The sequence below is a fragment of the Harpia harpyja genome, chromosome 6 (genome assembly GCF_026419915.1).
Source record: "Harpia harpyja isolate bHarHar1 chromosome 6, bHarHar1 primary haplotype, whole genome shotgun sequence".
NCBI lineage: Eukaryota > Metazoa > Chordata > Aves > Accipitriformes > Accipitridae > Harpia > Harpia harpyja.
In genome coordinates, this window is record NC_068945.1 from 29,089,138 (window position 1) to 29,116,321 (window position 27,184).

At 43.2% G+C, this 27,184-nt stretch overlaps 2 protein-coding genes across 6 annotated transcripts in view; both read left to right on the plus strand.

Moving 5' to 3' along the window:
- XPNPEP3 (X-prolyl aminopeptidase 3) overlaps window positions 1-12,051 on the plus strand; it is a 34,382-nt gene extending 22,331 nt beyond the window's left edge. For 3 of the 5 annotated variants that reach the window (XR_008235511.1, XR_008235514.1, XR_008235513.1), the window contains 6 exons: window positions 222-5,382; window positions 5,486-5,591; window positions 5,697-5,775; window positions 6,300-6,446; window positions 7,481-7,552; window positions 10,508-12,051. The gene's annotated coding sequence lies outside the window, so the exon portion shown is untranslated. The remainder of the gene's footprint in view (window positions 1-221; window positions 5,383-5,485; window positions 5,592-5,696; window positions 5,776-6,299; window positions 6,447-7,480; window positions 7,553-10,507) is intronic. The other 2 variants (XR_008235515.1, XR_008235512.1) reach the window with 2 other exon arrangements.
- A 1,816-nt stretch (window positions 12,052-13,867) lies between these two features.
- RBX1 (ring-box 1) lies at window positions 13,868-26,151 on the plus strand. The gene is made up of 5 exons (XM_052790243.1): window positions 13,868-14,010; window positions 16,364-16,442; window positions 23,171-23,241; window positions 24,543-24,628; window positions 25,975-26,151. The coding sequence occupies exons 1-5, from the start codon at window positions 13,933-13,935 to the stop codon at window positions 25,985-25,987; spliced, it is 327 nt and encodes a 108-aa protein (XP_052646203.1). The 5' UTR covers window positions 13,868-13,932; the 3' UTR covers window positions 25,988-26,151.
- The last annotated feature ends 1,033 nt before the right edge of the window (window positions 26,152-27,184 follow it).

Genomic DNA, 27,184 nt, shown 5'->3' on the forward strand with positions numbered 1-27,184 from the left:
TCCTATTAAAGCCATTGCATTTTACCTCCTCAGTTTAGTGCTGAGCCTGGTAGCTCGTGTGTGACACCAGCAGATCCCTCAATAAGGCATCAAGCCTTGATCTGAAGGTTGGGGGAGGGAGAAGGATGAGGTGGAGAATTGTTTCTTTCAGTCATTTGCTCCAGCTGTTAACCACCCCATCATTAAAAATCTATGCATCTTTTTTTGCTTGCCCCCTACAGCCCCAACAGGCACTATAGGGAGGATGAGGAGCAACTTCATATGTTTAATGAACAGCTTGGATACCTGCTCTGGGTTCAGTTTAGCCTTGACAGTGGAACGGTGACTGTACTTCTATAAAAATGTCTACGGCTCTGAACTTCATCTCCTCCTTCAGTTGCATTTCTCAGGGTCCCCAGAGCTGCCCAGTGGGGCCATCCATTCACAGTTTAGCAAGGAGAGCAAACCCAGAAGTACAAAGAACCAGAGAGGGAAGGAAGAAGATAAGCGATGAAGAGACATACGCGTCGCATGACTCTCTTCTGCTAGAAAAGGTCTTGGACACGTACACACACACACACACACACACACAAAAGAAAATCAAGTCTTCCAGTAAATAGTGCAATCTCCTTTTTATCCTTTTTTCCCCAGTACTTAATATAATCATTGTATGTTTAAAAAATTAAATGTAAAGTTGCAAAAGGGGCTGCAAAGTGACTCCTCTGGACCTGGATCCGTACTACACTGGGGCCTGCCCCCCTTTTTGCCACCATGTCTGTTCCCTTAAAATAAGCAATCGTGCAGGACATGAGCATAGTCCAGATGTTATCTGTCTTCCATTTATTCCCTGAATCACCTGGCTTTGCAGAGCTTAGACTACTCGTGCCAACGCAAAGTGAAAGAAAAAACCCAGATCCTGAAGAGTAAGTGCAAAGGAGAGAACTGAGTCATCCTGTGAATCGAGGTTGCCTGTTAGGTTACATTCTGGACTCAGGATTGGGGGTTTTAGAAAAGGCCCATCCTCGAAACTCTCTGTGTGCTGTTACTTTTGATCACTTTAACCTCTTCAACAGCAAAGGTCTTCCCTTGAAATCCTCAATGTCTGGTTGCTGCTCTTGCTTCACATTTGAAGTCTAACGGGCACAATACAGGTTTCATGTACCTCCAACTTTTTTCCATCCCACTTGGTAAACCTGTACTGATCCAGCTAGAGTGTATCTAACAGGCAATAAACATACTGCGGCAGGAGATGTTTCCATCCTGTCACCCGATGTTTTCAGAACAACGTTTCCATTGGAAAGCTTGCTCCAGATTGCATGCTGGAAGATACGAATGCCACTGAGCGTCGTTAAAAGAAGGGGTGACCTTTTACAGGGTCCATAACCTGGATTTGCCCTGAAAAAAGTTTGGAGAAGGTCTGGAGGAGACTGACCCAGGCAGCCTATCCCAACCCCAAGCAGTGACCAGGAGGATGTCTCCGTGAGAGCTTTATTCCGTGCCTGGAGGAGAAGGGGTGTGAGCCTGTGTACAGCCAGCCCTGCACAGCGCCATGTGCTTTTCTGCATGCTGCCTTTTCCATTCAAAAGGGGAAGTAGATACACACCGACTTTCCTCTTTTCCGTAACTAATCCAAGAGAAGTGACCGGGTTGTGTAGCACTTGCAGACTGAGCGCGCAGTGATGGGCAGTCTCTGTTGCTTATTTTGAATTCATTATTTCCTCTCTCTTTTCAAGTCAGTCGTATCATTATTTTGCTCCCAGTGTGCCTTGCTCCATTTTGAATTTTGCTCTGCTCAGCCTCTTCCATTCGGTCTCTCGTAACCTGCTCATGCTGCAGAGTATTATTTCATTTTATCTGGAGGTGACTGGACTGATGATAATTTTTAATCTGTTTCAGGAAGTTTTTAGAGGTCGCCAGTGTCAAGGAACAACAGTTTGCATTATCTCCTTTATTATGTGTGTTATTTTTTTCAAAAGAGTGTTATTTAACAGCCACATGGCAACTAGAAGCATTTGTGAAATTTATGTTTGTTGCAGACGTCATATCCTCTTCCCCCAACTTTGAAATAGTTACATAAATTAGAAGATTAAAAACATTTTTTTACTATAAAAATCTGAGGCAAGGTGGAAGTTGATTCTTTATTTCTAGCTTTTTTTATTCAAGAAACATGTTTATAAAAAGAACAAAATGTTAAGTAGAAGATGAACTGATTTAGAAAAGTTAACAATATGAATTGTAATTAATTTTGTAACTGTTTAATATATAAAAGTTTTAAAGTGTCCTTTTCCCTGCTCCCAGGTGTAAAATCTCCTGAGTTAATAGCTGAGATTAGACCAGTCTTGATCTGGCGTGGTCCACTCTCTGACTGGAAGAATGATTCCTGTATGGTCTGCTATTGCATATCATACCCTCAGCTGATTTTCGTAAAAAGGCCAGCCGAGGTATTGCTGAGCCTGTGGAAACAGGAACACTTGTTCCCGGCGTTATCCCAGCAGTGGTTTAGCTGGTAGGGTAGGACTTTTGCTCCTGTGAATTCCAGTCTTGATGGAAGTGACTGATGTTCCTGACATGCTCTAACGAGTATGTGAAACGTTAAGTATTAACGATGCATTCGAGTTATGGCAAAAATGTCTCCCAGCTGATCTGGCCACTCGAAGGACCGTTCTCCACGTGACTGCTGCTGGCTTAGGTGGATATAGTGAGACTAGAAGCTCTACAAGAGCTTTTGCATATGGGGCCGGAAAGAAACTTCCATTCTGTGAGAAAGTAAGTTCTTTTTTGCAAATCTCTATGAATGTGCTAGCACTAAAGGCAGAAGCTACAATTCCCCTTTCAATTAAAATACTCAATGTTAAAATAAAAAGACACTTTCTTTAATTATTCTGCAATTGTAGAGTCAAAATAAACTAGCACAATGGTTTTAGCCTAATGTATGCAGTGTTCGTGGCTTCAACCACTCGTTACTTGGGCAGTTTGTATCTTCTTAGGAAAAAAGACTTGAAAGATTTGACCCTTGACTGCTTCCCAGCAGTTTTCTGTGCATTATAGTAAATAAATAAAAACCTGTTGCCTCTTTTTCACACTCTTTCCCTGACTGTTCAGAGAACAGAGTGTCCTCACTCTGGAGCCAAAGCCAACACACAAATACACACGCTGCCCTGTGCACCTGGGCTTTTCCATGTAACTGGAATAAAGCATGAATATTCAAAATACTGTTACAAGCATCGGTGCAAAAATAACATAAATACTGTTGTTCACAGCCAGTCTGGAGGAGTTCTTCAGACTATCGTGAGCAGTCCACTGCATAGCCATTGTGTTTAGAGGATGGAAAGGTAATTGTACTACTGGCGTTCAGGTTCCGTGAACTTAAACTCAGAGGCAGTTTATACCAGGTGGGATGGAGGACTCGCTTTCATCTCAGAGAAACATAGCCTTGAAAATTATTTTGGTGACATACACCTGTGAATCAGGAACAGAGAACAAATTTTAACCTTGCAAATTTGTATACATCTGTTATTTCTGGTCCTGGAAATAGTTTGATTTTTTTTTTTTAATATAGTTTTGGATTTGCAGAGGGATGGTTTCAACAGAGTTCCCTGTTAGTTACATTAGTGTTTTATAGGCTGCTCATGTAAACTCTTGAGCTTTCATGGCTCTCAGTATTAGCTTTTTAATATAACACAGTTCATATTGGCTTTTATTGCTGTTTAATTTAGGTTGGGTTTTTTATGTGGCTCCTCAGCTGCAAGGAATGTGGCCTACACTTGTTTGAAACTTTTCTTGTCTGTGTAAACCTGCTCTTGATGTCCTTTTTTCTTGCATATTGTAACACTCTAAGAGCTAAACTTGTCTGTATTTGTCATGCAGATCCATTACTCTACATAGCAAACCCAGATCTCGTATTACAGGTGGGAACCGAAAACTTTTAGGTAGTAGCTGGAAGTCTCTCCTACCTTTGTACTATATTTTGGTTGTTACACAGATAAAGAAATCCATAGCCGAATTGTCTAAATAAATCATTCTTAGCAAATAATGCCTCTTATTCAAAGGACACATGCAAATAATTCCCAGCCAAATGTTAGTTATTGGCTTCTAAGTTCATGTGCTTTTTGGAGTGATCCCAATATCACCCTTCTCTTTTGGGCATCTGAAATTGTTTAAAGCAGTATGTGGTTTCTCACCCTTCTATAAGAAAAAGGCGATTTCTAAATAGGGTGAAGAAAAATGTAATTTAAATAAAAGCGTATTTTATTTTGGATATTCATGTTTATAACAGCAGCTTTACTCAACGGAGAGATAATTTTCTACCTAAAAAGATCCTTCTTAGCAGTTATTCTAAGTAAATTTGTATGGACAATTCAGATAGTTTTAAAAACTCTGTATAAGATACTGAGAGGAGCAAAGCTTACGTTTTCACAAGTCTTATGAAGACAGGATGTTCTTTCTTGTGCACTAATGTGTTTCATCAGAATTCCTGGGAAGCTGTCCAGCTATACATAGTAAATATTTCACATACCAATAAAGTGATTCCTCAGCAATTCAACCACTCAGCACGAATGAGATTTAATTTATAGTGAATATCTGCACCTGTTAAACAGTGAAATAGGCTCCTGCCATAAGTGATCCTTTCATGCTGTTATTTATCTAAATTTTTAAAAAGGTCCTATCTTTCTAGATTATAATCTTTTAAAGATCGTAATTTCAAAAACATTCCCAGGCCTGAATTTTGAACTTTCATATTGAAGAGGGACTAAATGTGGTTTTGAGCTAAAATACGTATATGTAGGGTGAGGATCAACACCATCAAGGAAAGGCATAAAATGTGCCTATTACTGAATTAGGCATTTGTTTTGTATATCTAATGATAAAATCAATGCATGGCTCCGTCAGAGGAGAGATCCATCAGCCTCTATCTTGCTAGCATTCAATCAGGAGATTGAATTTGCAAGCTTTGAGGGGGAGAAATGTTTCTCCATCTTTTGACAATCCATATTACACTAATTCGGACAGCTTTTACACAGAGCTGCACCAGTTTACTCGAGCGTTGCTTTCAATATCATTTCATTAAATCAATGCAAAAGGTTGTGTTGACCTTTTAAATATATATTTAAATCTGATCAGTGGAGCTTAAATCGATTAGGAACTGATTTTAAGCCAACTCTTAAGGCAAGTAAGTGTGTCCACACAGGGTTCCTCAGCTGTTCAACGAATTGATGTGAAATCCAATTTAAATTAAGCCGCTGCAAACAAACCGCTGTCGTGTTATACGCGAGTCCCAAATGTGCCCTCCAAATTCTTTGAGAACTTTCTTTTTAACTTGAACAGAGAACCCAAGGGAGATACAGTTAATGGAGTGGAATCTGCTCATCCCTGTCAGGAAAGGAGGGGCGACTAAAAACCGCGGTAAGGAGCTTCCAAACAAACACCCGAGGTTCAGCTGAAAGCTGCCTTTCTAAACCTGTTCGCTGTGAAATGATGTATGTTTTTCACTTGTCTCTCTTGGCAGCTGTAACTGCAGTGGACAAGACGGGTGGCATCAGGAATACCACCGCTCGCCTGACTCTGGCAGGAGGAAGCCTCCTCCATATCCCAGAGGCTAAAAAAGATCCGAAGTGAGTTTAAAGGAAATCTCCTCTAGTTTGTGTGTGCTAGGGCTTGGGACACCGAGGGTTTCCAACGGTTAGCTTGCCTCCACAGCAGCTCTGATGTTTTCACAGCATGGATTATTCCTCTCTCCTGAAACCTCACCGAAGACCTTCGCAGGACTGTGGAGAAGCCCCTTTATCTTCACAACCTGTAAGTCTACAGGGGAATTTCAGAGATTTTGCTCTCGCAGCAAAGCAATGGGAGCTGCAAAACGAACCATACTCCATGTTGATTCGTAATGCAAGTGAGACAGAATGAAATGGGTATTTGGAGAAGGGAAAGATTACCTGATAATTTCTACACACCAGCAAACCTGCAACCTGGGTTTTAATGATTGAGTTTAAAAATACAGTGAAATACAAACATATAATCATAGAATCATACAATAACACACTCTGTGAGAGAAAGCAGGGGTGAAGGGAGTAAAGAGTAGGCAACAGTAAGGTAAATTGAGGGGAAACTGGTTTAGCATAAGCAACTACACTATTAATCAGATAACATGGGAATGCCAGTTGCGAGTTGAACTTCTGGGGGCTATTCGTCCCTCAACCTCCCCACCCCACTCGTAACCAGAAAAATTGTCATCTGCTCCATCTTCCCCTGTCCTAGAGCTGAAGAAAGAGAAAGTGAACAGTTTTCCTTATACTTTCCAAAACGTTTTAATTAATTGACAGTTTTGCTGTGTGAAAGAAGAGTTTTAAGGGCTCTTCCTTGGTTTCAGGCCCCTTTCTAACCAACGGCTGCTGTTTGATGGGCATTTGCTGCAGAAGCTGTCTCTGCCAGTCCAACCCCCAGCAGGAGAACGGTATCTAAATGCAAAGGTAGGTACTTTGTCACTCCTTGCATGAACAAAGGAAGGTAAGAGAATGGGGCTTGGTTTTTAATCCTCCAGGGAATGAAATGGGTCTGGTAACTGCTGTTGGTTTGGATGTGTGTGGTATTGCCAAATCTCTGGCCCCTGAGTTTTTCCAGCTTTCCTGGTTCCTCAAAATTAATTACAATATTTCCATTCAGACCTGTGCAACTGGTTGTCTTGAATGATTGCAGACTCGCAAAAGAAGTTTATGGAATGTGAATGAACTTGAACATAAGGATCTTCCATGATAAACTCATGGGTATTTCTATATATTGAGGTAAAGGAGTTAACTCCTCGGTAGTTGTGGTAAACTCACCCAGTGTAGAACTTTCTGTGTGTCTTGCTAAAACCTCCCTGAAGCTGTTGTGTCTTGTTCTGTTCTTTTTTTTTAAAGTCTTGTTGATACTGCAGGCAGGTGGGAGAGTATTCCTAGCGCTGCATATGGTGCTTTCCTCTTTCTCCTAGCCCAGATAGGAATCAATGAATCTTTAAACTGGGTTGAGAAATACAATTTATGAGTGTGGTGAGCAGAGGCAGAAAGAAAAAAAACAAAAAAGCCAAAGTGACTGGAGGAGGGAGAAGAAGGGACTACATCACTTTGCAGTGGTAAATTACCAAAGCACTAGTCCCTGCACCTTACACTTGTTTCTCTGCTCGCTCCTATTTTCTGCATTTCCTGAAGCTGTCAGGGTTGGGGAGCTTGTGCTTTCTGATCAGTGAAGGCTCACTGCTTCAAATGGCCCTTCTTTCCATTGGGCTTCCAGAGATCCAGTTGTGCTGAGCTTTGAAATTAAAGGAAAGGATATTTGACACAGCGAGATACGTTCAAGGTATATGAACCTGCAGAGAAGTATGACAGTTTATTAATTTATTTTATTGTTCACTATAGAACTGGCCAGTAGACCATCTCTTGTGGGATTCGCTGACCTAGATGCCACAATGAACTTTCCAGTGAAGTCCAAAGTAAGGCTAAACTCAGTATATTGTGTCTTTATCTAGGCATTCACGACAGAGAGCAGTTAAATGCCAGACATACTTGAAATCCTGTCTTCTGAGAACTATCTGAGTCAGGTACCACAATTTTCTGTTCCTGCTTATGCTGGTATGGCAGGCAGGGGACTGCTGGCTCCCTCGCTCTTGGCTTCTTTTGTAATATCCATATAGTTTTTGCACCAGTAATTGCCATGTCTGTGGGCCACCTAACTTGTTTTTCCCATTCCTTTGTGTCTTTCCAAGAAGAAGTGGTATAAAATTAGTTATTTTTTTGCCGTGAAATCACATGTGAACTCCACCTTCAAATCTGCCCCACTGCACCCCCCATCCCCCCCCCAAAAGCTTGGATTTGGATTTTTACAGTTTTCAATTGCCAAATGGTGCCTTTGCTATGACTACCAGGGGCTTCAACAAAATGCTTTTACTGATAGCAGCATCTCTCCCATTGTGACGAAGAAGGATGGCAAAGGCTAACGAATTGTGTCTTGTTGAGCAGGGCCTGCAGTTAGGAACCTGATTCAGTTAGAAGAGATCTCTGGAGGAATTTGGGGATACTATATTTTTTGGAAAAAGGACAAAGAATTAATGGGAGATAACAAATGCAAAGCTGTAGCTCGATGGTTCTCACCTCCTTTCAAACAGCATCAAAACCTTGGACTCAGTGGAGGTAGCTTCCAGACCTCCCTTTGTTGATAATGGTTTTTTCTGATTTAGTGTTTATTCCCTCTCTGTGACTCTTTCCCCACATTCAAGACTGTCAGGGAGAAGTCATAGATAAGAATATCTGTAAACAGTCTCTTAGTGTCTCCCACACAGCAGTCTGGAACTGCGTCTCCTCGTGTTACTGAAAGTTCATGGATTTCCCAAATCAGTAGGAGTTCATGGATTTATATGCAGGCAAGCTTGCGATACTACTTTGGTTACTCTCGTGGTTTTTCCTGGCTACTGTTAATTACCCTGGCAGATCTTCCAACGTTGCTTACATGCAGTAGTAGATGAATATAACTACTTGTATCGAGCTATCATAACATTCTCCCTTTTTTTGCATCCTCCTTAAAAGGATAAAAGGCACTCTGAAAACTCTTGTCTAAGCAAGGAAGATCTAGACTGTGACCTGGTATTCAGATGATGTCTCTGGTGTGGTTAGTGGGGCTGTCTCCTGCTCTTGGACTACCCCATAGCCTCTTGTCACCTCATGCAGTTCTTCTGGGATGTTCAGGTTAAAAACAATCACTCCCCTGCTACTGCTTTCCTGTTACCCTCTGAAAGACTTGCCCTCTCTCTGAATTACAATCTCAGCCTCTGTCTCCGACATCTCTTCAGGATCCCTGCTCAGGTTAAAGCAGGACTCTTTCTCTCCCAAGCCCTCGCTCTTTCCCATGTGTGCATTTTTGGTCTCGGTTGCTGTAGGCAGTCTCACCCTCCCACCTCTTCTCCAGCCTTGTGAATAAAAGAGGTGGCCAGGCTGCAGCTGACCTAGAGGTATGGCGACTCGTCTTGTCTCTACGGGCAGCATGGAGAGCCCTGGCTCTCCTGGGGACCTCCGCGCAGGCTACGAGCCTGGCTGCAGAACGTGTCCTCTCCACTGAGCAGAAGAAGCCAGGACGCTGGTTTCTCTCAGGAGGTAGCAAGCACAGCCAGATGTGCTTCTGCAAGCATCTGCAGCTTGGCGCCCAGAACTGCAGAGGGGAGGAGGTGGGTTTGGTGTTGGATTCCTTCTGAGGTGGAGCTCCTTAGTTGGGGGTGAGGATTAGGATGGGGAGCACGGGGGTGTTGCTGCGTAGGAGGGATGGCTTCAAACCCTTTCTGGAAGCGGAGTGGAATCAGCCCAACATCCTCACCGTAATGCACTGGGGTCCGTCTATCCAGACCACGTTTCTCTGTCAGCTGCAGCTGATCACGAGGTGTGGTGTGGGGCTGAGATGCCCACTGTGGGGACAGGGTCATTTGTTGAGCCTAGACCCACACCCCAGCTGCTTTTTTTCATGTGTGGGGAAAGGCTGTCTGCAGGAGATTGGGCACAGTCGTTAAGTATCATGGTTTTTGCAAGCACCTACTTACCTGCAGGCTGCCACGATGGCCGTATGTTATTTTATCTGCAAGTTATCAAGCAGCTTTAGGTAAAATGCCACGAGAAAGGAGAAGCAACAATTCATCACCATCCCATTAAATGCTACAACCTGTTCCTCTCTCAGAATCTCATCTGTTCTTTTTAGCTAGATTATTGGGGGCTGGAGGCTCCATTTCTCTTCTGAGATTTTAGTAATGGATTGCAAAGCCAGGGGTACTATATGGGTTATAATGTGACCATCATCTGGAAGACATGCACAGAGGCAGGGGGTTTGGGTTTCTGCAGAAACCGAGCACAGTCTGGTCCAAAAATCTATGGGATATATTGCTTAATCTACCCCTCTGGCTCTGTTCTCTGAATTCAGCTTCCCTATGCCAAGCACACTGAATCAGCTGGGCATGCTACAGAGCCTTGGTGGGAGGTTGTTCGCTTACTTTGTGAACTTTGAGAAGTTTTGTGGCAACATGGAAAGACAGTAGATTCAGTTTTGTCCTGATAGTAATTTGTGAATGCTCTCTGTGGGTTTGGGCATCCAAAAGCAAAGGGGGCTAGAAATCCCCACTTAGTCAATTCAAATGGTTTTAGTAGCATCAGCAACTGAAGGGAGGGCAGCCAGCCAGCCCTACAGTTCTTTAAAAAGTAATAAGATGCACTTGATTTTTACTCCCTGGTTTGCAACCACTGAACGGGACCTAGTCTCACACACCAGGTAATTCCTGCTTGAGGCACCACTGAAACCGCACCTTAAGCAGGCAGCACCGAGAGGGTGAAGCACAGAAAGGCAACAGAAAAACTTGAGGTTTGTAAGCACTTAGAAAGAAAGGGGCCACCTCCCTTTTTTCCCCACTTTTTGCTCCTGGCAGTCTTGGAAGGCCCATCCCTACTCTCCTGACTGTAGAGTAAAGGAAAGTTTTTGCTCTGAAGAGTGTTTGAAATTGTTGCAGTTCTCTCCTCACTTTCAGAACAGTTTCATTCCTGAGAGTGACCCAAGTGCCCCAGAGAGATCCTGGGCCATCGGTGTGCGCGCTGAGGATGAGTCGTGATAACAGAGGATGCATCCCTCATCTTGTCTGCGGGGCTGGGACGCGGAATGCAAAAGGCAGGGGCAGCGAGGACTGGAAAACAAAGCAACCTTCCCTGCACGCGTTTTCCTTCTGACTCAGTTAGTTCTGGGGGATCCTCCTGCTGCCGTGGGGATTCCTCCGTTCTGGTGCCTTGGAGGGACGAGTTTTGTCAGGACCACCACTACCAGACCTTCCGCCTGCTCCCCGTGTGGGTGCAGCCGTGAGAGCCGGGGCTGCAAGCAGCTGCCCCTCCAGCAGCACCAACACGGCAGCCCAGTCATGCACACACGTTCAAAGGGTGCATGTATCAGGGTGGGGGGGATAAATCCCACATAGGAAAATGTTGGTGGCTGCAGAAAAAAAAAAAACAAACGCCAACAGAATGAACGTAAAGGAGAAGGGCAATGACCAAGATGAAAGACACTGGTTTTGGAAGGTAATTGCACTAGAGTCACCAGGTTGTTGTTGCCTTGCCTTTTGGAACAGCTTTTGACAACTGGGAGAGGGAGTTTGTCTCATTTTAATTGGGACTAACCGTATTCAGAGCAGTTGTCATGTGTCACCTAGTCTGTCTCCCTCCCTGCCTTTTCAGCTTGGCAGTCTTTTTCCCCTGCATGTCCCAGTGATTTGAAAAATGATCCATTCTTCAAAGCATCCCTGGCAATTTGGACCACAGTGTTACATTTCTTCTGAGGCTGATGCTTTTCAAAGCTGCAGCCTTTCTTTCTGCAGCAGCTGCTGACACCTCTCTATAACATACAGCCTTAAGAGCGGGAAAACAGGACTGAGGGGCTGCACTTTTCCAAGGAGGAAAGAAATCAGAGATGGCACTAAAATCAACAGAAAACAGATTATTTCATGTACAGTAAAGAGGGTAGCTCAGACCTTTTTATGAAGCGCAGGAGTATTAGGGAACACCATCACTAATTTCACTTTGCGAAGCACGCTGGAGATCTCTTAATGCACTTCCTTCCCACTGTTGGTATTATGTATCTGTTTACATGAATCAGTAAATATTAATTAAGCATGCAGACATATGTTCTATTCTGCACCACGTTTGTCATCTTTTTTCTGAAAACACCACACCTTTTTAGCAAGACTTAACTCAAGATCTGCATTGCTGTATTCCTTTTGCTGCCAGGTACAGCAAGATATATCCAGACCATATGATTGCTGGCTGCATGGCTTTTACCCATTGGCAACCATCTCCCCATGGTGACATCAGCTGAGGTGGGAAGACTATAATTTTATATTGCAGTAGTCATTTAAAGTGAAAATGAATGTTAACATTTCTCTGGTATGCATATGCCCTAGTGTTCATGTTTGTTCAATGTCCTGGATGCCTACTGAGTAATGTCCTACTGGGGACATTACCATACAGATTTAGGGTTAAAATTAATGTTTCTATTAAAAAGAAAATCTTGCAGATTCTGCTTTGAAAAGAGCTATTTTCTTGAAGGTGAAAAATCAATTTTCTCAAGCACCCACCTCCTGTTTTCAAAATAGCCCTTTGCAATAGCCTGCAGACTACAGCCCTGAATAAGAAGCAACAGGACGAAAACCTGAATCTGTGCAGCTTCATTTTACTGTTGGCAATAAGAGACGCACCATAGCTGAGCAGCATCTGGGGAAAGGGGCTGTTAAGCGAAATGGAAGCTTTCCGTGGAGATAACTGGAGGTGTTAAAGGTTATACAAATGAGAGCGCGCATTTTTCTTCTTCAAACTTACCTTTACTGTGTGTGTATAACTTTCAGGCTCGGCCTGACCCTGCAAACGTTTAGGTATGTGCTTAACTCAGGGCACAAGTGTTGCATGTCTTTCAAATATGAATCCCATTGAAAATTATTCCAAAACATCCAACGACAGCATCATCTTGCTCTTACCGCAGGCCCCTACTTTAGTTTAAAGTTTATTTGGAGACTTCTAGACGTCCCAGCCCAACAGGCACTGGATGTCAGGTAAAAGCCGTATGCATACAGCAAGATGGGTATGACGGAGCCAGACTGGAACAGTGCTGTTTGGCCCAAATGCTTATGACAGATCCAGCATAGATATTGCTTGCCTGTATGCATATAAAAGAATGCCCTTTCTATGCTTCTACTACCTCCTCCTTCCTGCATCCATGCAGCAACATGGTCTACAAACGGATTTAAAAGGGTTGACTCTGCAAAGAGGGTGCACACCTACAAGGACCTGCAAAGCTGGGTGACATTTCAAGACCTGCTGTCGTCCTGCTGGGGAGTATCTTCCACTGTTTCCACATCTGGGGGAACACTACTACTGACCACCTCTGAAAAGTACTTTAAACTGTACTGGTGGAGGGAGGAAGTTCCCAGTAGGAGATCCCATGCCTGTTGTCTCCATCTTTGCAACACAACGGGCAGGGCTTGGGCAGTTCGAGCACAAGTAAAACCCACGCTGATTGTCACGTTGTTAGCCTCATTTGCTGGCCAGAAGAGTAGTCTGGACGATGCGAATTTTCTCTAGCGATTCTGATATTCCATTTCAAAAAAAAGACCGGACCACTAGCAAACAAAAGGGCTACAGTACTAACACCAACAACCCCACCTCATTCCACGCTCGCCGGGGATCAATCAGGAAGCGAGAAAACGAGCAAAAACTTTATGGAGGGCTGAAGCCCTTCACAGCGGGGCGGGGAGAGACAACTCCCAAGGGATTTCAGGGAAGCCATGGACAAGGACCAGACCAGCCTGCGGGCTCGGGCCTTGTGCTGCGACCCTCCAAGGGCCTCTCCCCGCTTTCCTCCCGCCTCGCTCGGCCCGCGAGGAGGCCGCTGAGGCGAGGCGGCCCGCTTCCCGCCTCCCCACCCTGGCGTCTACAGCCGGGACAAAGCGGCCCGGCCCGGCCCGGCGCACCTGCTCCCCGGCCGGGGGGAGGCGAGAGAGCGGCCGGGCTGAGGGAGGGAAGGCGGCCCGGGGCCGGGACCACGGTCGATGTCGGGGATCCCCCCCCCGCTCCCCCGGCTTCGCCTGACCAGCGGCAGGGCCCCGCCCGCCCCAGCGGTTGGGGGTGCGTACCCCTTTAAATGCGCCCCCCCCCCCGGGTTGTGCAACCCCGCGGGGGGGGGGTGAGGTAACGGCGCGCGGCCCCGCCCTGACCGGCGCATTTAAGAGCCCGCCCCACGTGACCGCGCTCCCGGCCTCCCCCTCCCCCCCCCCGGCGTGGCGCTCTTTGCCCTCCCCGCACCTGTTGGCGAAGGGGCGGGGCGAGCGAGGGGGCGGGACCTGGAGGGTTCCGCGCTTCCCCCCACCCCCACCCCGCGCATGCGCGCGGAGCGAGACGGGCGATTCACGCATCCAAAATGGCGGCCGCGATGGATGTGGACACCCCTAGCGGCACCAACAGCGGCGCCGGCAAGAAGCGCTTCGAAGTGAAGAAAGTGAGGCCCGCCGGCGCGCTCCTCCGGCTGGCCACAGAGGGAGGGGGAGGCCGGGGCTGGCCCGGCGACGGGGGGAAGCGGGCGACTTCCCGCTCCCCTCACGGTAGCTGGGCGCCCGGGTCCGCACCGGCGCGGCGGGAGGGGTGGGGCGGTGCCTGCGGGGGGTGGGGGGGGGTGTCTTGGCGTGCGTCCGGGCCAATGGCTGAGGCGGGCCGCCGCACATGGAGCGGAGGCTGACCAATCAGCGGGCGCGCCTGGCGTGGGCCGCGCGGGCGGGAGGAGGGAGGTGTGAGGTGGGGGGGGGAGGCTGCCCCTGTCAGGGGGCTCCGCCGCCCGCTCCCCTCGCGCGCTGACCGCCCTCGGCTGCTCCCGGCCCGGGCCGCGCTGCCCGGAGCCTCTGGGCAGCTCGGGCCGGGGAGCAGGAGTGGAGTGCTGCTTCCTCCTCCTCCTCTTCCTCAGCCCCGGCCGCTGTGGCCCATATGCCGCGTAAGGCGCTTTGCACAAATTTGTGGCTGGTTTTTTTTTTTCTTTTTCCTCTTTAAATCAAACCATAACAACGTGTGCGTAGTCAGGAAATGCTCTGCTGTCACCCTGGCTTTGTCTGTTTCCCCAAAACAGCCATAATATCCCTCTTCTGTCCAGTGCCACCGGTTTGTCCATCAGCTGGTTTGTGGTAATAGTCCAAGCCTGTTTCAGGAGGGTGCAGAGGCAGCAGGGAGGCTGTGTGGGCTTGTACTAAGGTAGAACTTGAGGAAAAAATGACCCCTGGACTGGTTATCAGCAAACATTTCCAGTGATTCCTGCTTGTAGCTGTAGTTTGAAATGCAGCTGTCATCAGTGATGATGGAAACCCCTAGCTCTGTACAGGGCTGCAGGTCTATGGAGAAGAAGGTGTTTGGATGATGTGATTGTTTGTTCTTTGGAAATAGGGACAGGTATAATAGCACATGAGAGGAGCAGGAAGCGGCACCTTTTATGTGTCAGTGGCATTGCTCCTCCCCAACAAGGTATCAAGGCACGTTTGTTGCACGTGTGGCTCAGTATAGGTCTGTGGGTTGTAAGAGTGGATTATGATGGGACAAGAGATTAAGTACCAGAGAGTCTGGGAGACATAAGGGTGCTGGAAACTTTCATCCTAGCAGCCTTGAAGTGTGGATGAAGTCCTTGAGAGGGGAGTACCTCGGCCAGAAGTCTGGCTAGACGTGATGTTGGAAGATGGGGAGAAAAAATGAGATCACTACTGACACGTTTCCTAAACTATCTAGTAATATTGTGATGAATTTTTATACCAGTACTAACGAAAAATGGAAGTGCTTCTTGAAATTGATACTTATCAATACTTGGCAGTCTGCATTCCTCCTTCAGAATCCCCAACTGAGGGGAAGCAACAAAGACATCGAGATGTAAATGGAATTAGGTAGAGAAGGTTTACTGTGGTACAGTCAAAACAATCATATACTGAAAATATAGTAAATGAAGATTATCCTGGCTACCAATATGCTGTTGGATTGCTTTGAACATTGAAGGCAAGCCCATCTATTTCATGAATTTACAAAAGACTTGGTTATGTTTTTTGTGGGGAGGAATAAAAAGGCGCTATGCTTTTCTCCATAGCTTGTCTTAAGGTCCTCATTCTGAATCAGTTTTCTAAAATTGCCGTGGAAATTTGTAGCCAACCTTTCCCCTGAAGTAGCATGGGACAAAGTATTCCTTTTTTTTTTTTCTTTTTTTTTTTTTATAAACAAAGTATTTGAAAGGCTAATTTGGTTGTACTTTCAAATTTTTATAGTCAGCCTTGCTGGTAGGACATTTTCCAGTAACCTTTTTGCAGAGGAAATTGTTCAGGAGTCAGGGAAGGGTAGCATTAGAGATGATTTTAGTTCTTGGCCCCAACTGCTCTGGGGGGTGATTACTAGAAGAACTTGCGAATAATGGAAATTCCTCTTAACAAAATGGCATCTGGATTGGTCTTTCTGCAAGGCACTGTCCTTTCCATCAGAGTTGTGGATGTGGGGTGAGCTGCATCCTTGCCTCTGGATCTTGAATAGAAATGCAGATGTTTCCATTTGTTTCACAAAAAAGGGGACTACTGGAGTTATCTTGTTTCTGAAGTCGGAAGGAGACGCTGGGTCTGGGAGGTATGTGAGAGGAATGTACCACTGCTTTCTAGTAAGCTTCTGAACTCATGATAAAGAATTACTCTGGACTTCTAAGATTTTTTTTTTTTTTTTAAATATCCCAGCTTTTCCATTTAAAAAATACATGGGATCTTGAGGAATAACAAGGATTTCTGTGTGCTGTAAATTGAGTCAAAACTATGTTTTTCTTTTTCTTTTTTTCCCCCTCTCTCTAGTGGAACGCAGTAGCTCTGTGGGCATGGGACATTGTGGTTGATAACTGTGCCATTTGCAGAAACCATATTATGGATCTATGTAAGTAAATGGTGGGGAAGACAGTTGACAGTTTTGACTTGTACATGATGCACAGCTGAAATTTCCCCTGTTGAGGGTATAAGTCAGCAAATGCAGCTTTCAGTTAGGAATTAAGTCTTCACAGTGCAAACACTAAGCTCTATTTTATGTAATGCTGAAGTCCTATAATCTATTTTTGTGACCTCTGTCGCCATACTGCTCTTCCCTCACCCTTCTTTTTGCAAGAGTAGAATCACTTGGTACCACATCTACAGATGAGATGATGATGCTGAGTGTATTTTGCACTCAGAGGAATGAAGAGGAAAAGGAGTAATAGTAAATGGCCAGGAGGAACAGAAATTATTCAGGGTTGACAGGTATTGCTCACAAAGAGAAGTATTGGACTTTAGAGTTGGGGATGTTGCTGTAGGTACCAACTTTCTGATGACACTCAGTAGCATGAAATCTTGTAAGGCTTTCTGTGTCTGGCCAGGAAAGGCTTGGACCAGTGACTTCATTTGACTCCTCATTCTACAAAAACTACCTTGCGTAAGTTAGTTAATGTTATAGTATGGGGGATTTTGTTGCCACCTAGAGAATTAATTTTTCATTTACAAAGGAGAATAATCAAATGCCTAAATCAAAACCAATGTATTGCTAGTATTGGTTTGATTTTTGCAGTATAATCTTGATCGTTCAATTAACAAACACGCTTGCTATGTAGGAAAATAAAGTGATAGTGGAATTAAGTATACAAGCTTCTGTTGTGACACAGGTGTGCATACATGAAGTCACTGGTTTCAGTCCCTTAAAGGATTGGTAATGAGTACAAACCCATGGTTTCTTCCCCTCAAAACTGACAAGATACTGGTGGCTCCATAACTGTCCATCTTGTTTCAGTCATGAGGGACAGAGACCTTTTAATATACCCCAGATAGAAATTTGCCTTATTTGCATATATTACTAAAATGTGAGGATTGTGGAACCCCCCAAAAGAAGATCAGGTACAACTGCAGTGCCTGGGAATGGCCTGTCATGATCCCATTGTGATAGTTTTGTTGCACTTCTTTTTAATGCAGTAGCCCTTGGAAGTACTGGTAATGGCAACTTACTGTCAGTAAGCCTATGTGAAAATAAAACGTTTCAGAAAAATGAGACCTCAAGTTTATAATAACAGCTAGTGAGAGATGCACCTGATTTTACATCATATTTAAATAATAATTACAAAACTACTTTCAGAAGTTTTTTGTTTGTTTTTTTTAATAAAGAGAAAACAGACCATAACACACAGGGCTGAAAATGGGTTAAGCAAGTTCGCTTCTTTGCTTTGGGACAGATATGTTTGTATTTTGAGCGAGCCACTGTCTATCCATGCTTCAGTTTATTCTTGGTTATTAGAAAGGGAATGATAACACTAAAAAGAAGCAAGTGAGAATAGGGGTTATGAAATATGCCGAGGTCCTCTGATGCAAAGATTTCCTTTTTAAGTGCCTCTAACCTGTACCATTGTGAAAAGTAGTTGAGGTGGACACTGGACTACTACTTAGTCTCTCAGTTTTATGATATATTAGAGAGGAAAGCATGTCACTGACAGGCAAATGGAATTTTAAAGACTTGTTGGAACATAAGTTACATTTATAGAATTTACAAATGTATAGAATAAATATATAAAATCCTGTAATTCAAGATAATTATTCATGATAAGTGGGATATGTGGTCAGATAGTGGGTGCTGATGTGTTTCATTCTATGAATCTGCCTCAAAATTAATAGTGCCTCCCATGAAAGGCCAAATAGAGTCTCATATATTTGCTATTTATTATAGATAGCAAAAAGGACATATGAGGATGAAGGAGAGGTGTGGAGGAGCTGGAAGGAGAGTGAACATGTGTTATTTTCCAGTAGTGAATTTCCTATGTCAGTTCTTGAAGAAAAAAAAAAAAAAAAAAAAAGATCCTACCAAAATGGGGGTGGGGTTGAGAGTGTATAGGTAGATTAGGAAAAACAGTGAAGGAAAAGGGCATAGTTAACTTTTTTTTTTCTTTTCTGAGTTGCTCAAGCATAACACATTATTAGTTTGGGTATGAGCAATATTATGAAAAGCCTGGACTGCAAATGACAGGCCAAAATTGACAGTATACAGAGTAGAAGGGGTATCTAAATTGGTGTTCCGAGATCAGCGTTGGCTCTGGATTTACTTACTTCCTTGTTACAGATCATTAACATTGTTAAACAACACTTCAATTAGATTTTCAAACACAAGATGTGAAGTGATGGGAAATTGAGGAAAAATTAATAGAATGTGCAGGGAAGAACAACACAAGATTCAATTTGATAAAACGCAGGATACAAATGTCTCCCTCTCCTAGTGACAAAGAGAAACCTTGAAAGGAAAACATTAGAAGAGTGGTAAGTAACACCATCCATGCTAAGGGAGGCATCAGTGTTAAGGTGTCATGCAGTTCTCTTCATGCATGTACATTATGACTCGGTAATAATATGGTCAAAGGATTCCCCTTGCCCTCAATTTGGTTTGTATTTGGTGTACAGAAGGAATGAGTAGATTTTCAGTGTTTTGGTTTCATTCTTCTCTGGTAAGACCCAGGTGCTATTTAGATTTTATTTGGGCAGTGTTCTTGATTTCTTCAAAGGCTTGCTCTCCGGTGATGTCACTGCAGCATGGTAAGTTGGGGACTGTTAACTAAACCCTACGTTTAGTATAGTGAATTACCTTCGGTCTAAAATGTGGAATATAATATTGTAGTAAGGTAACCGGTATAGTTTTGAACTATGTGTAAAATGTGCCACCAAAATACTGTCCCCTTTCTTTGATAGTAAGATGCAAAGCACCACTTTTGATATTCCAGCTTCACAAAGATAGATGGATTGCATAGAATCCAGAGAAGAATCTCAGGATGCTTAACAGGTTGAATGATTTTGGATTTATGAGAAGAATAAAAGAACACAACTAAGTATATATATATAGTTTGCCAAGTCATAAGTAGGAGCGGAAGATGATAGCTGTGTACATATATTTTGAGAGCGTGATACTAACAGGAAATAGTGAGTGTGATACAAGGGGGTTTTAAGTAGAAGGAATGATGAGGTTATGATGGGGGGAACTTAGGGTAAGTATTTAGTAAAATCTGCAGATAATTCCTAAGAAACTGGAGAGAATTGCAAGGGGAAAACTCTGAAGTTTGAAAAACTAAATTGAATTCTGCATGTTGGGGGACCAGACTAGACTAGAGTAGACTATTTCAGTTGGAAGGGACCTACAATGATCATCTAGTCCAGCTGCCTGACCACTTCAGGGCTGACCAAAAGCTAAAGCATGTTGTTAAGGGCATTGTCCAAATGCCTCTTAAACACTGACAGGCTTGGGGCATCGACCACCTCTCTAAGAAGCCTGTTCCAGTGTTGGACCGCTCTCTTGGTAAAGAAATGCTTCCTCATGTCCAGCCTAAGCCTCCCCTGGCGCAGCTTTGAACCATTCCCATGTGTCCCATCACTGGATCCCAGGGAGAAGAGCTCAGCACCTCCCTCTCCATGACCCCTCCTCAGAAAGCTGTAGAGAGCAATGAGGTCTCCCCTCAGCCTCCTTCTCTCCAAACTAGACAAGCCCAAAGTCCTCAGCCGCTCCTCAGAGGACAAGTAACAAGTGTACTTCAAGTTTGTTAGCCTGGTTATTTGTTCTTTCTGTCTCTGTTTTCTGAGTGAGTACATGATGTTTTATGTTAGCCAAGCTAGGTGTATCTATTTCCCTTCTTCCCAATAAGTCGATCCCTTCATGACATAATTTTAGAAGGCAACATGTAAAGGGAAAGGGGAAGCCATACAGTGGTTACCCTTGTTCAAGCAGAAGCTGCTTTGAAGAGCTCTTATGAAATTTACCAGTGCAGTGGGGCTGTTATGGTAGCTGCGAACAAAAGACATGTACTTTACTTCTGTTACCTGCCATTATGGCTACTTAAATCTTAGGCTCCTTTTCTTGTTAGGTAAATATACAGAAGATTTCTGCAATAGAAAATGTACAGGAGGAGGGATGGTTCTTAATAGATGCCAAGATTCAGAAGCTGCCATTATATAATAGCATTTCTGTAACTCCCTGAGTTGAAATGCTTCCATTGCATCTTTCACAATTATTTACAGGTATTTCAGGTTTTAGCTGTATCTTTCTGCCCTCACCTCCAGATACTCTGTCAAAAGCAAGGCAACAGAAGAGTCATCCAGTATTCCTCCAGTACCTGTTAGTGTCTGACTCTTACTGCTTCTTTTGGGTCAGCAGATGGTAAATAGCTTCTCTTTCTTCCAAAAGCCAGAATCATCAGCTTTCATCCTCTGACAGAGATTGTTCATTTGTTTTATTTCTTTGTTGATATATTGCCCTTTTCTGAAATAAGGCAAACAGGAGACCAAAAAGTGCTTTAGCTTTTGGAGGCCCTTTTTTGGCAGCCAAAGGTAGTAGTGCCAGCAGTAGTCTCCAGCCTGTTTGATGAGGGAGTTAAATCTGGGTGTCTCGTTGGAAGGGCCTTACATCACCACCAGAGAACTCCTCCTCAGCTATTTCTGCAAAGTTCATCTGTCCTCTTAAGCTTTTGGGCCTGTCATGTTTTAGACTGTATTTGCTTGTCAGCAAATGTTTGAGTAACACTAAAATGAATTCAGTGCTGCTCTTCTTCCTTACCTAAATCACCTTTCTTCCCTCTTACTCCCAGTCAAAATGCAGAGTCCTTTAAAGCCTAGGGAAAAAAAAATTGTATTGTGTTCCAAAGCGTACAGCTCACAGGTTAGGGCCCCTTAGGAGAAAAAAAAAAAAGACAAAATGACATAAAAATGGGCTAGATCGACTTCAGATCTAATATGCCCAATATCCTGTTTCCAGCAGGGAAAGAGGAGAAGAAACAAGGTAAGTATATTGTGTGCTGGAATATTTTCCTTGCTTTCAGCAGAGACTTCCTGAGTTAAAGTTTGCTTATCAGTTGACTTTTCTTCCTTCAAATGAATTTCCTCTCCTTTTGCTACTACTCATCTTCTCATCATTTTCTGTTACTGTATAGACTAATGCCAAGTATTTAAAACTTAATATAATATGCCCCATGATATTCAGCAAGGCCATGAGTCTATACTGCAGTAACAGTAAAATTGTTGCAGCAATCTTGGGTGTCAAATTTTAAACAAATGTCCAAAGTAATTGAAGCTCTTCAGGGTTCTTGAGCATCTTCCATTTTCTGAGTCAGATTTAGTTTTATTGCTGTATGTATTGAGGGCTAAGGAATTAAGACATCAGACATTTCAGGTGCGCTCGGTTTTGTTCTCTTCTACAGGCAGGGCCAGGATTGAGCTTTGGACTTCCTGCTGTGGTATATCATATCTTGATGTAAACCATATAATAAATATGGGTCCATTCAAATCTTGCAGAATAGTTGTTGCTACTGAGTTTCTTTAGACCTCAGTCTTGTTTTGAGTAGTTCCTGGTGACCAAGGTTAACCGATCTCTCTCACAGCTCAGGAAAAATTGGCCTTTCTCTTATTTTGTTCACCTCCACACCTGAAAGAGAGTGAAAAATGGAGAAAGGGATGAATAGGACAGAGCAAATAAAGATCACATTTTTCAGCCAAACCTGTGGGGTTTGAAAGTTTTTGAATCTTTAATTGGTGAAGCAAATTCCTTTTCTTCTTGAGTGTATTTGGGCACACAAACAGTGAACAGAGAACTGGAGCTCATTCAGACATTTTCTTTGCCAGGAAAAAAAGATCAGCAAAACAAGCAAGCAACAAGCCCATGTATTGAGTTCTAGGCTGATCATCTATCAGCATGTCTTTTTAAACCATTTGGGCTTGACTTTTAAAGAAAGCATCGTTTAGCAGGAAGTATAATGTTGGTCTCATAGGTTTGTGCTGCTGACTGTGGAGGAGTTAGAAATACCTTTTTTTCTCTGGAAGTTTCTTTTTGAGCTGGAGCAGAAGTGAATTGTTCAGGCTCTAGAATGGAGAACCAGGTTGCTGGATTTATTTTCTCAGTGCTGTTCTTCCTTCTTTCCTCACTCTCTCTTGTCTCCTTCATCCATGCCACCTGACACAAAAAACCCAAAGCATAACCCAAACCCATAAATAGTCTTTATCCTTTTGGGGATCATCCTGGGTACTCAGGTCCAAGGTGTAAAAAGTTCAAAACATACATTTTTAAACTGTATTTCCTATTGTGTATTTTTGGGGTGTACTTACCTGTCACAAGACTATAGAAAAAAGACAGGCAAACTCCAGCATTACATGAGCAAATTAATTTGTAAATATAACTGATAGTACATAATGTCTGCCGAGACAGTGAATTTATATTTAGAGAAACTTGGGTAAGGAGTTTAAGTAAACATACCTTTAACTGATCATCAAAAGAAATCTCTTAAAACACAAGAGAAAAAATTAGAAATATTTATTTATCTTTAAAATTGGGAAAGCAGACATATGTTACCAGTAGATGAGCTATGTACTCTTGCCCTCTGGAACTTTGGAATACTAAAAAAGTAGAGGAAGGAGGAAATTAGGATGAAGTGTATTTTGATCTGATACTTTTGGGAAAACGGTACACAATAAACCACAGCTCTTGACACTTTCTGATGTAATAAATGCAACAAAAAAAAGAGCTGGGGTTTTTTTCCCCCCACTTGCTATTATGAAGAAATCTGCCAGTTGATGTTGAATATAAATCTTCTGCTCCTGTCTATATGTGTTTAATCTTTGTTTTCACAGGCATAGAATGTCAAGCAAACCAAGCATCAGCTACCTCTGAAGAGTGCACAGTCGCGTGGGGCGTCTGCAATGTAAGAAAGACTTTTATTGTGGAGCTCATGTGTGGTGACGCTATCCCCTTTTTTCATGACTCAGGACAAAATGAGTTCTATAAAATGTTTCAGATAATCCACCAGAAAAAAGAACTTTAAACACCATATGTTTAGTAGATTGTAGAAAAGAGAGAGAAGAAAAAAAAAGAAAGAAAGTTGGAGAGGTGTAATATGGAAGACACAGAAGAGAAGGAAGGAAGATAGACCTTTACCCCTTTTTAATTTTTTTTGTACGAATAATAGATCTTTAATTCTGAGCATGATTTTCCTGATCAAGTTTCTGCCTAGGAGCTATGCCTTTTTTTCCCTGGTAATAGGATTACTTGGATGTCAGCATGCTTGATTTGTCTTTGCGCAGGCTCATTCAAGGAGTCAATATGTGGTCACTAGGTGATTTACTTCCTGTTGGAGGAAGATGAAATCAGTTCTAGTTCTAGTGTATAATCTCCAGCTCTTCAATTTGTTGCCATTCGTACATGGTCCCACTAGCATGTGAACTCAAACTTGCATACCTCTTAGCTAGCCTGGGCCTGAGGTGGACGATAAAATTTTCCATAATGGAATAACTACCTGTTCCTCAGTCCCATCTTCACTATGCTGCGGGATCAAGTTACAGTGTGATAATGGTGGAAGGGGATTATAAATGATGCAATTCTGTTTGTAGAGGACAAGAGCAACTTTTTTAACCATGTCAGAATGTTCTAGTGTCAAAATCATGTTTTTGTGTGCAAGAGTTACCACAAGTGGAGCCTTGTTTTTAAGTAGCTGCAGGGGGTATGGAAAACGGTGTCTTTCTTAAACATGTAATAGAGATTTTTTTTTTTTCTTTCTTTCTAATTTTGCAAGTTCCTTTTTAGTCAGATTTTGGTTTGTCCAGAAGACTGGCAGAAAGCTTCAGCGTGTATACATACATATCATCCCTGCTACTCAGTGTGAAATCCTCTTTCTTGTCTTTCTGATTATGCTGCTTATCAGCATCTGCTCTGCCAATTTTAGCAGCTACTAAATTCTATGTTCTCTCCTTCATCAGAAGTCAGTCGGTTGCCACTACATGCACTGTGGAACAGGCTCCCTGCTGTCATTTCACTAATGTTCCCTTCCTCTTTGAAAATGTGGATCAGTTCCTTGGTGTTTACCAGTGAGCTGGCTGATGAGTCCTCCCCACCTTTGTCAGCAAACACTTGCTACTGTCTGCTTACTGTGATGCTTTCAGTGGTAGTTTTCACACTGAGATACAGTCATGTGTTCTGAAACGATGTGGTCTGAACTTTCTCTTCCAGCACGCTTTCCACTTCCACTGCATCTCTCGCTGGCTCAAAACTCGCCAAGTATGTCCACTGGACAACAGGGAATGGGAGTTCCAAAAGTAGGTATCCTGCACAGATTTCCAGATGAAAAATCCAATTGTCTTTCTGTTCATAGAAATGATCAATGTCAGATATGTGGGTAATCTCTCTCATTTGTGGGTCTGAGGGCAGAGTTGCTGTTAGGAAAGGTTTTTTCTCCGCCTTGCTGTACAGCGACCTTCCCTTAGTCACCCAGTGCTAAATGAGCTCTGAAGGAGGCCCAAACAGCTGTGGGTAAGTGGGAGTTGTTAAAAAGTAGTGATTCCTATTGACTTTTTCTCTAAAGAATAGAGAGCAGAAGAGAAATGGAATTCACTGAAAGTGGAGCCTCAGGTGAATACTATACTGCCGCATGAGCAATTTGGGTTTAGAAAATGACCTGAATTTAGCAGCTTGTGTTCAAAAGCATTTCTGCTGAGGTGCCAGACGTCTTGCTGGGTCCCTCTGTATCTTGGTGATTTGTTTTATAACTCTAATATGCTGAGAGATTTATACAGCTGATTTCCCAGCATCTGGAAATCAAATGTCCCTGTAGCCATTGCTACAGCCTTGGCTCATTTATTCATAATTTCTGTATTCATTGTTTTGTTTTGTGTTTTTCAAAGGTCTGTTGTTAGAATTATAATAGGGGGTCCATGGATGGGTTTTTAAGGGGTAATTGTATTTTGAGAGTACTTAGGAAGTTTGCCTGTCACTTGCTTCATTTGCAAGTACCATTTATTCATTAACCTTCTTAACTGTGGATTTTCCCTCTCCCCACCCCCTTTAAAAAAAAATAAAATTAATTCTAACCAGAGTCCACATTAAGACAAAGCAAAACAAATATTTTATAACTGTTCAGGATTATCTTTGGGATCTGGTTCACGATCAGTTGTGCTAATCGTCATTGACATGACAACTTGAGTACCATAGTTTTGATATTAAGATGTTTTAATGAAAACTGAGCCCACGTTGCCTGGCTTGTGACTTAATATTGCATGGGCAGCACGATGAGAAATGGAGACATGAATTAATATCTTCGTATGGGTGCTCAGTAATACGTCTGGGACTATGACAAGCTTTGGCCTTGTTTTCATGCAGGATATATTTGAAGTGGGATTCAGGGCAAAAGATGCTGATGATACTGAGGATCTCTTGCATACGATATTGTGGATTGCTCAGGCTCTCTTCCAACTAGTGTCTGGATAGACTTTGGGGGGAAGTGAAATGTGGAGAACTTCCTAAGCGTTCCATAACATAGCATTTCACCTTCATCTGGTTTACATGCTAATTACATAGTGGTAGAATGAGAATAAATCTGCCCAAATCAGCACTAGTATGAAACATATTTTTAAAAGAAAACCATTAACATATTATATATTTGCAGGTATGGACACTAGAGAGATGGTCACCATGCTTCTTGTTGTGTCATCAGCCTCAGTTGTTCTTGTCACTATGGGTTTGTTTTAGCAACTTGAAAAATCAGCAATGTATACAATTCTTCTTTAATCTTAATTTCTCCCTATTGTATAGCATTGAATAAAATCTTGCTGGAGCTTCCTGACGAAGTTTTTTGTCTTGTGTTCAGGAGTGGGCAGTCCATGAATGAGGGAGGAGAATTATCTGCAGACCGACAACTTAAGCTGGGCAGCTCTTCTGGTCGTTGTGCCCTGTTTTTGACTGTGGGTTTGGTCTTACTCCCACGCAATTGAGAACCACACTTGTGGCTCACTGAGGTCGGTGCTAAGCTCCGTCGTGTAATGCAATGGGTGCAGGACTTGGCCTGGCAAAGTGTCATTTATGCAAATAGCATTTCACGTGGACATGCTTCCTTGCAGCTGAGTTGAAATGATGATCTATACAATTAGGGGTTGCGTCATCATTAGAAACTACTCTCTTGTTTCTGCACTTGAGTTTGACTAGACCAGCTCCCCTGCAGAGGAAAATTTCACTAACTCTTCCCAGTTCCATCTCTTCAGCTTGGGGGACAGTAACTGAATGTTAGTTTTTATCAGTGCTCATAAAGCCCTTTCAGGTGCCAGGTGAAAGTAAACTCAGGAAATTCACGTGCTAGATTGGCTGGAAAGCTAAAAATAAGCAGTGTATGAACAGACTAATTTTTGGTTTCCCCATTCCAAGCCAAGCTGTAGTTCTTACTGGCCAAAAATTGTTCCTCTGAAAACGACATCATGTTTTGTTTGGTGTCTCCTGTGCCAAATGGCCTAGTATCCTCCTCACTGCATCAAATTTTGGCCCCTATGTCAACAGCCTCAGCCGGTGCCGGGAACTCAAACAAGGCCAAAGAAATTCTTCCTGCTACGAGAGGCTGTGTCCCGTCGTGTCAGCACCAGGAGATACAGTACCTTTCTTTCATTGGCTGTTCACGATGCCACCTTTGAATCAATGCTTTTTTGCTAATTATTGGGGATGGGAAATTTGATAGCTGATGTTAAACATTAGTGTACTATAGTGACAGGGAATAAAGGTGGTCATTGGCAGAACTGAAACCTGCAGGTTTTTCAGTAATTGCTGGGGCTTTCTTTAATCTGCAGCAAGCAAATGTCAGGATTATTTTATCAGCTGGTGTCAGTGCTCTG

Bases quoted from the DNA above. Each gene is read 5' to 3' on its own strand.
- RBX1 (XM_052790243.1), top strand. From the start codon at position 13,933: ATGGCGGCCGCGATGGATGTGGACACCCCTAGCGGCACCAACAGCGGC. The intron at 16,443-23,170 runs GTAAGTAAATGG...TTGTTTTCACAG, and splicing joins AAACCATATTATGGATCTAT to GCATAGAATGTCAAGCAAAC. The intron at 23,242-24,542 runs GTAAGAAAGACT...TTTCTCTTCCAG, and splicing joins TCGCGTGGGGCGTCTGCAAT to CACGCTTTCCACTTCCACTG.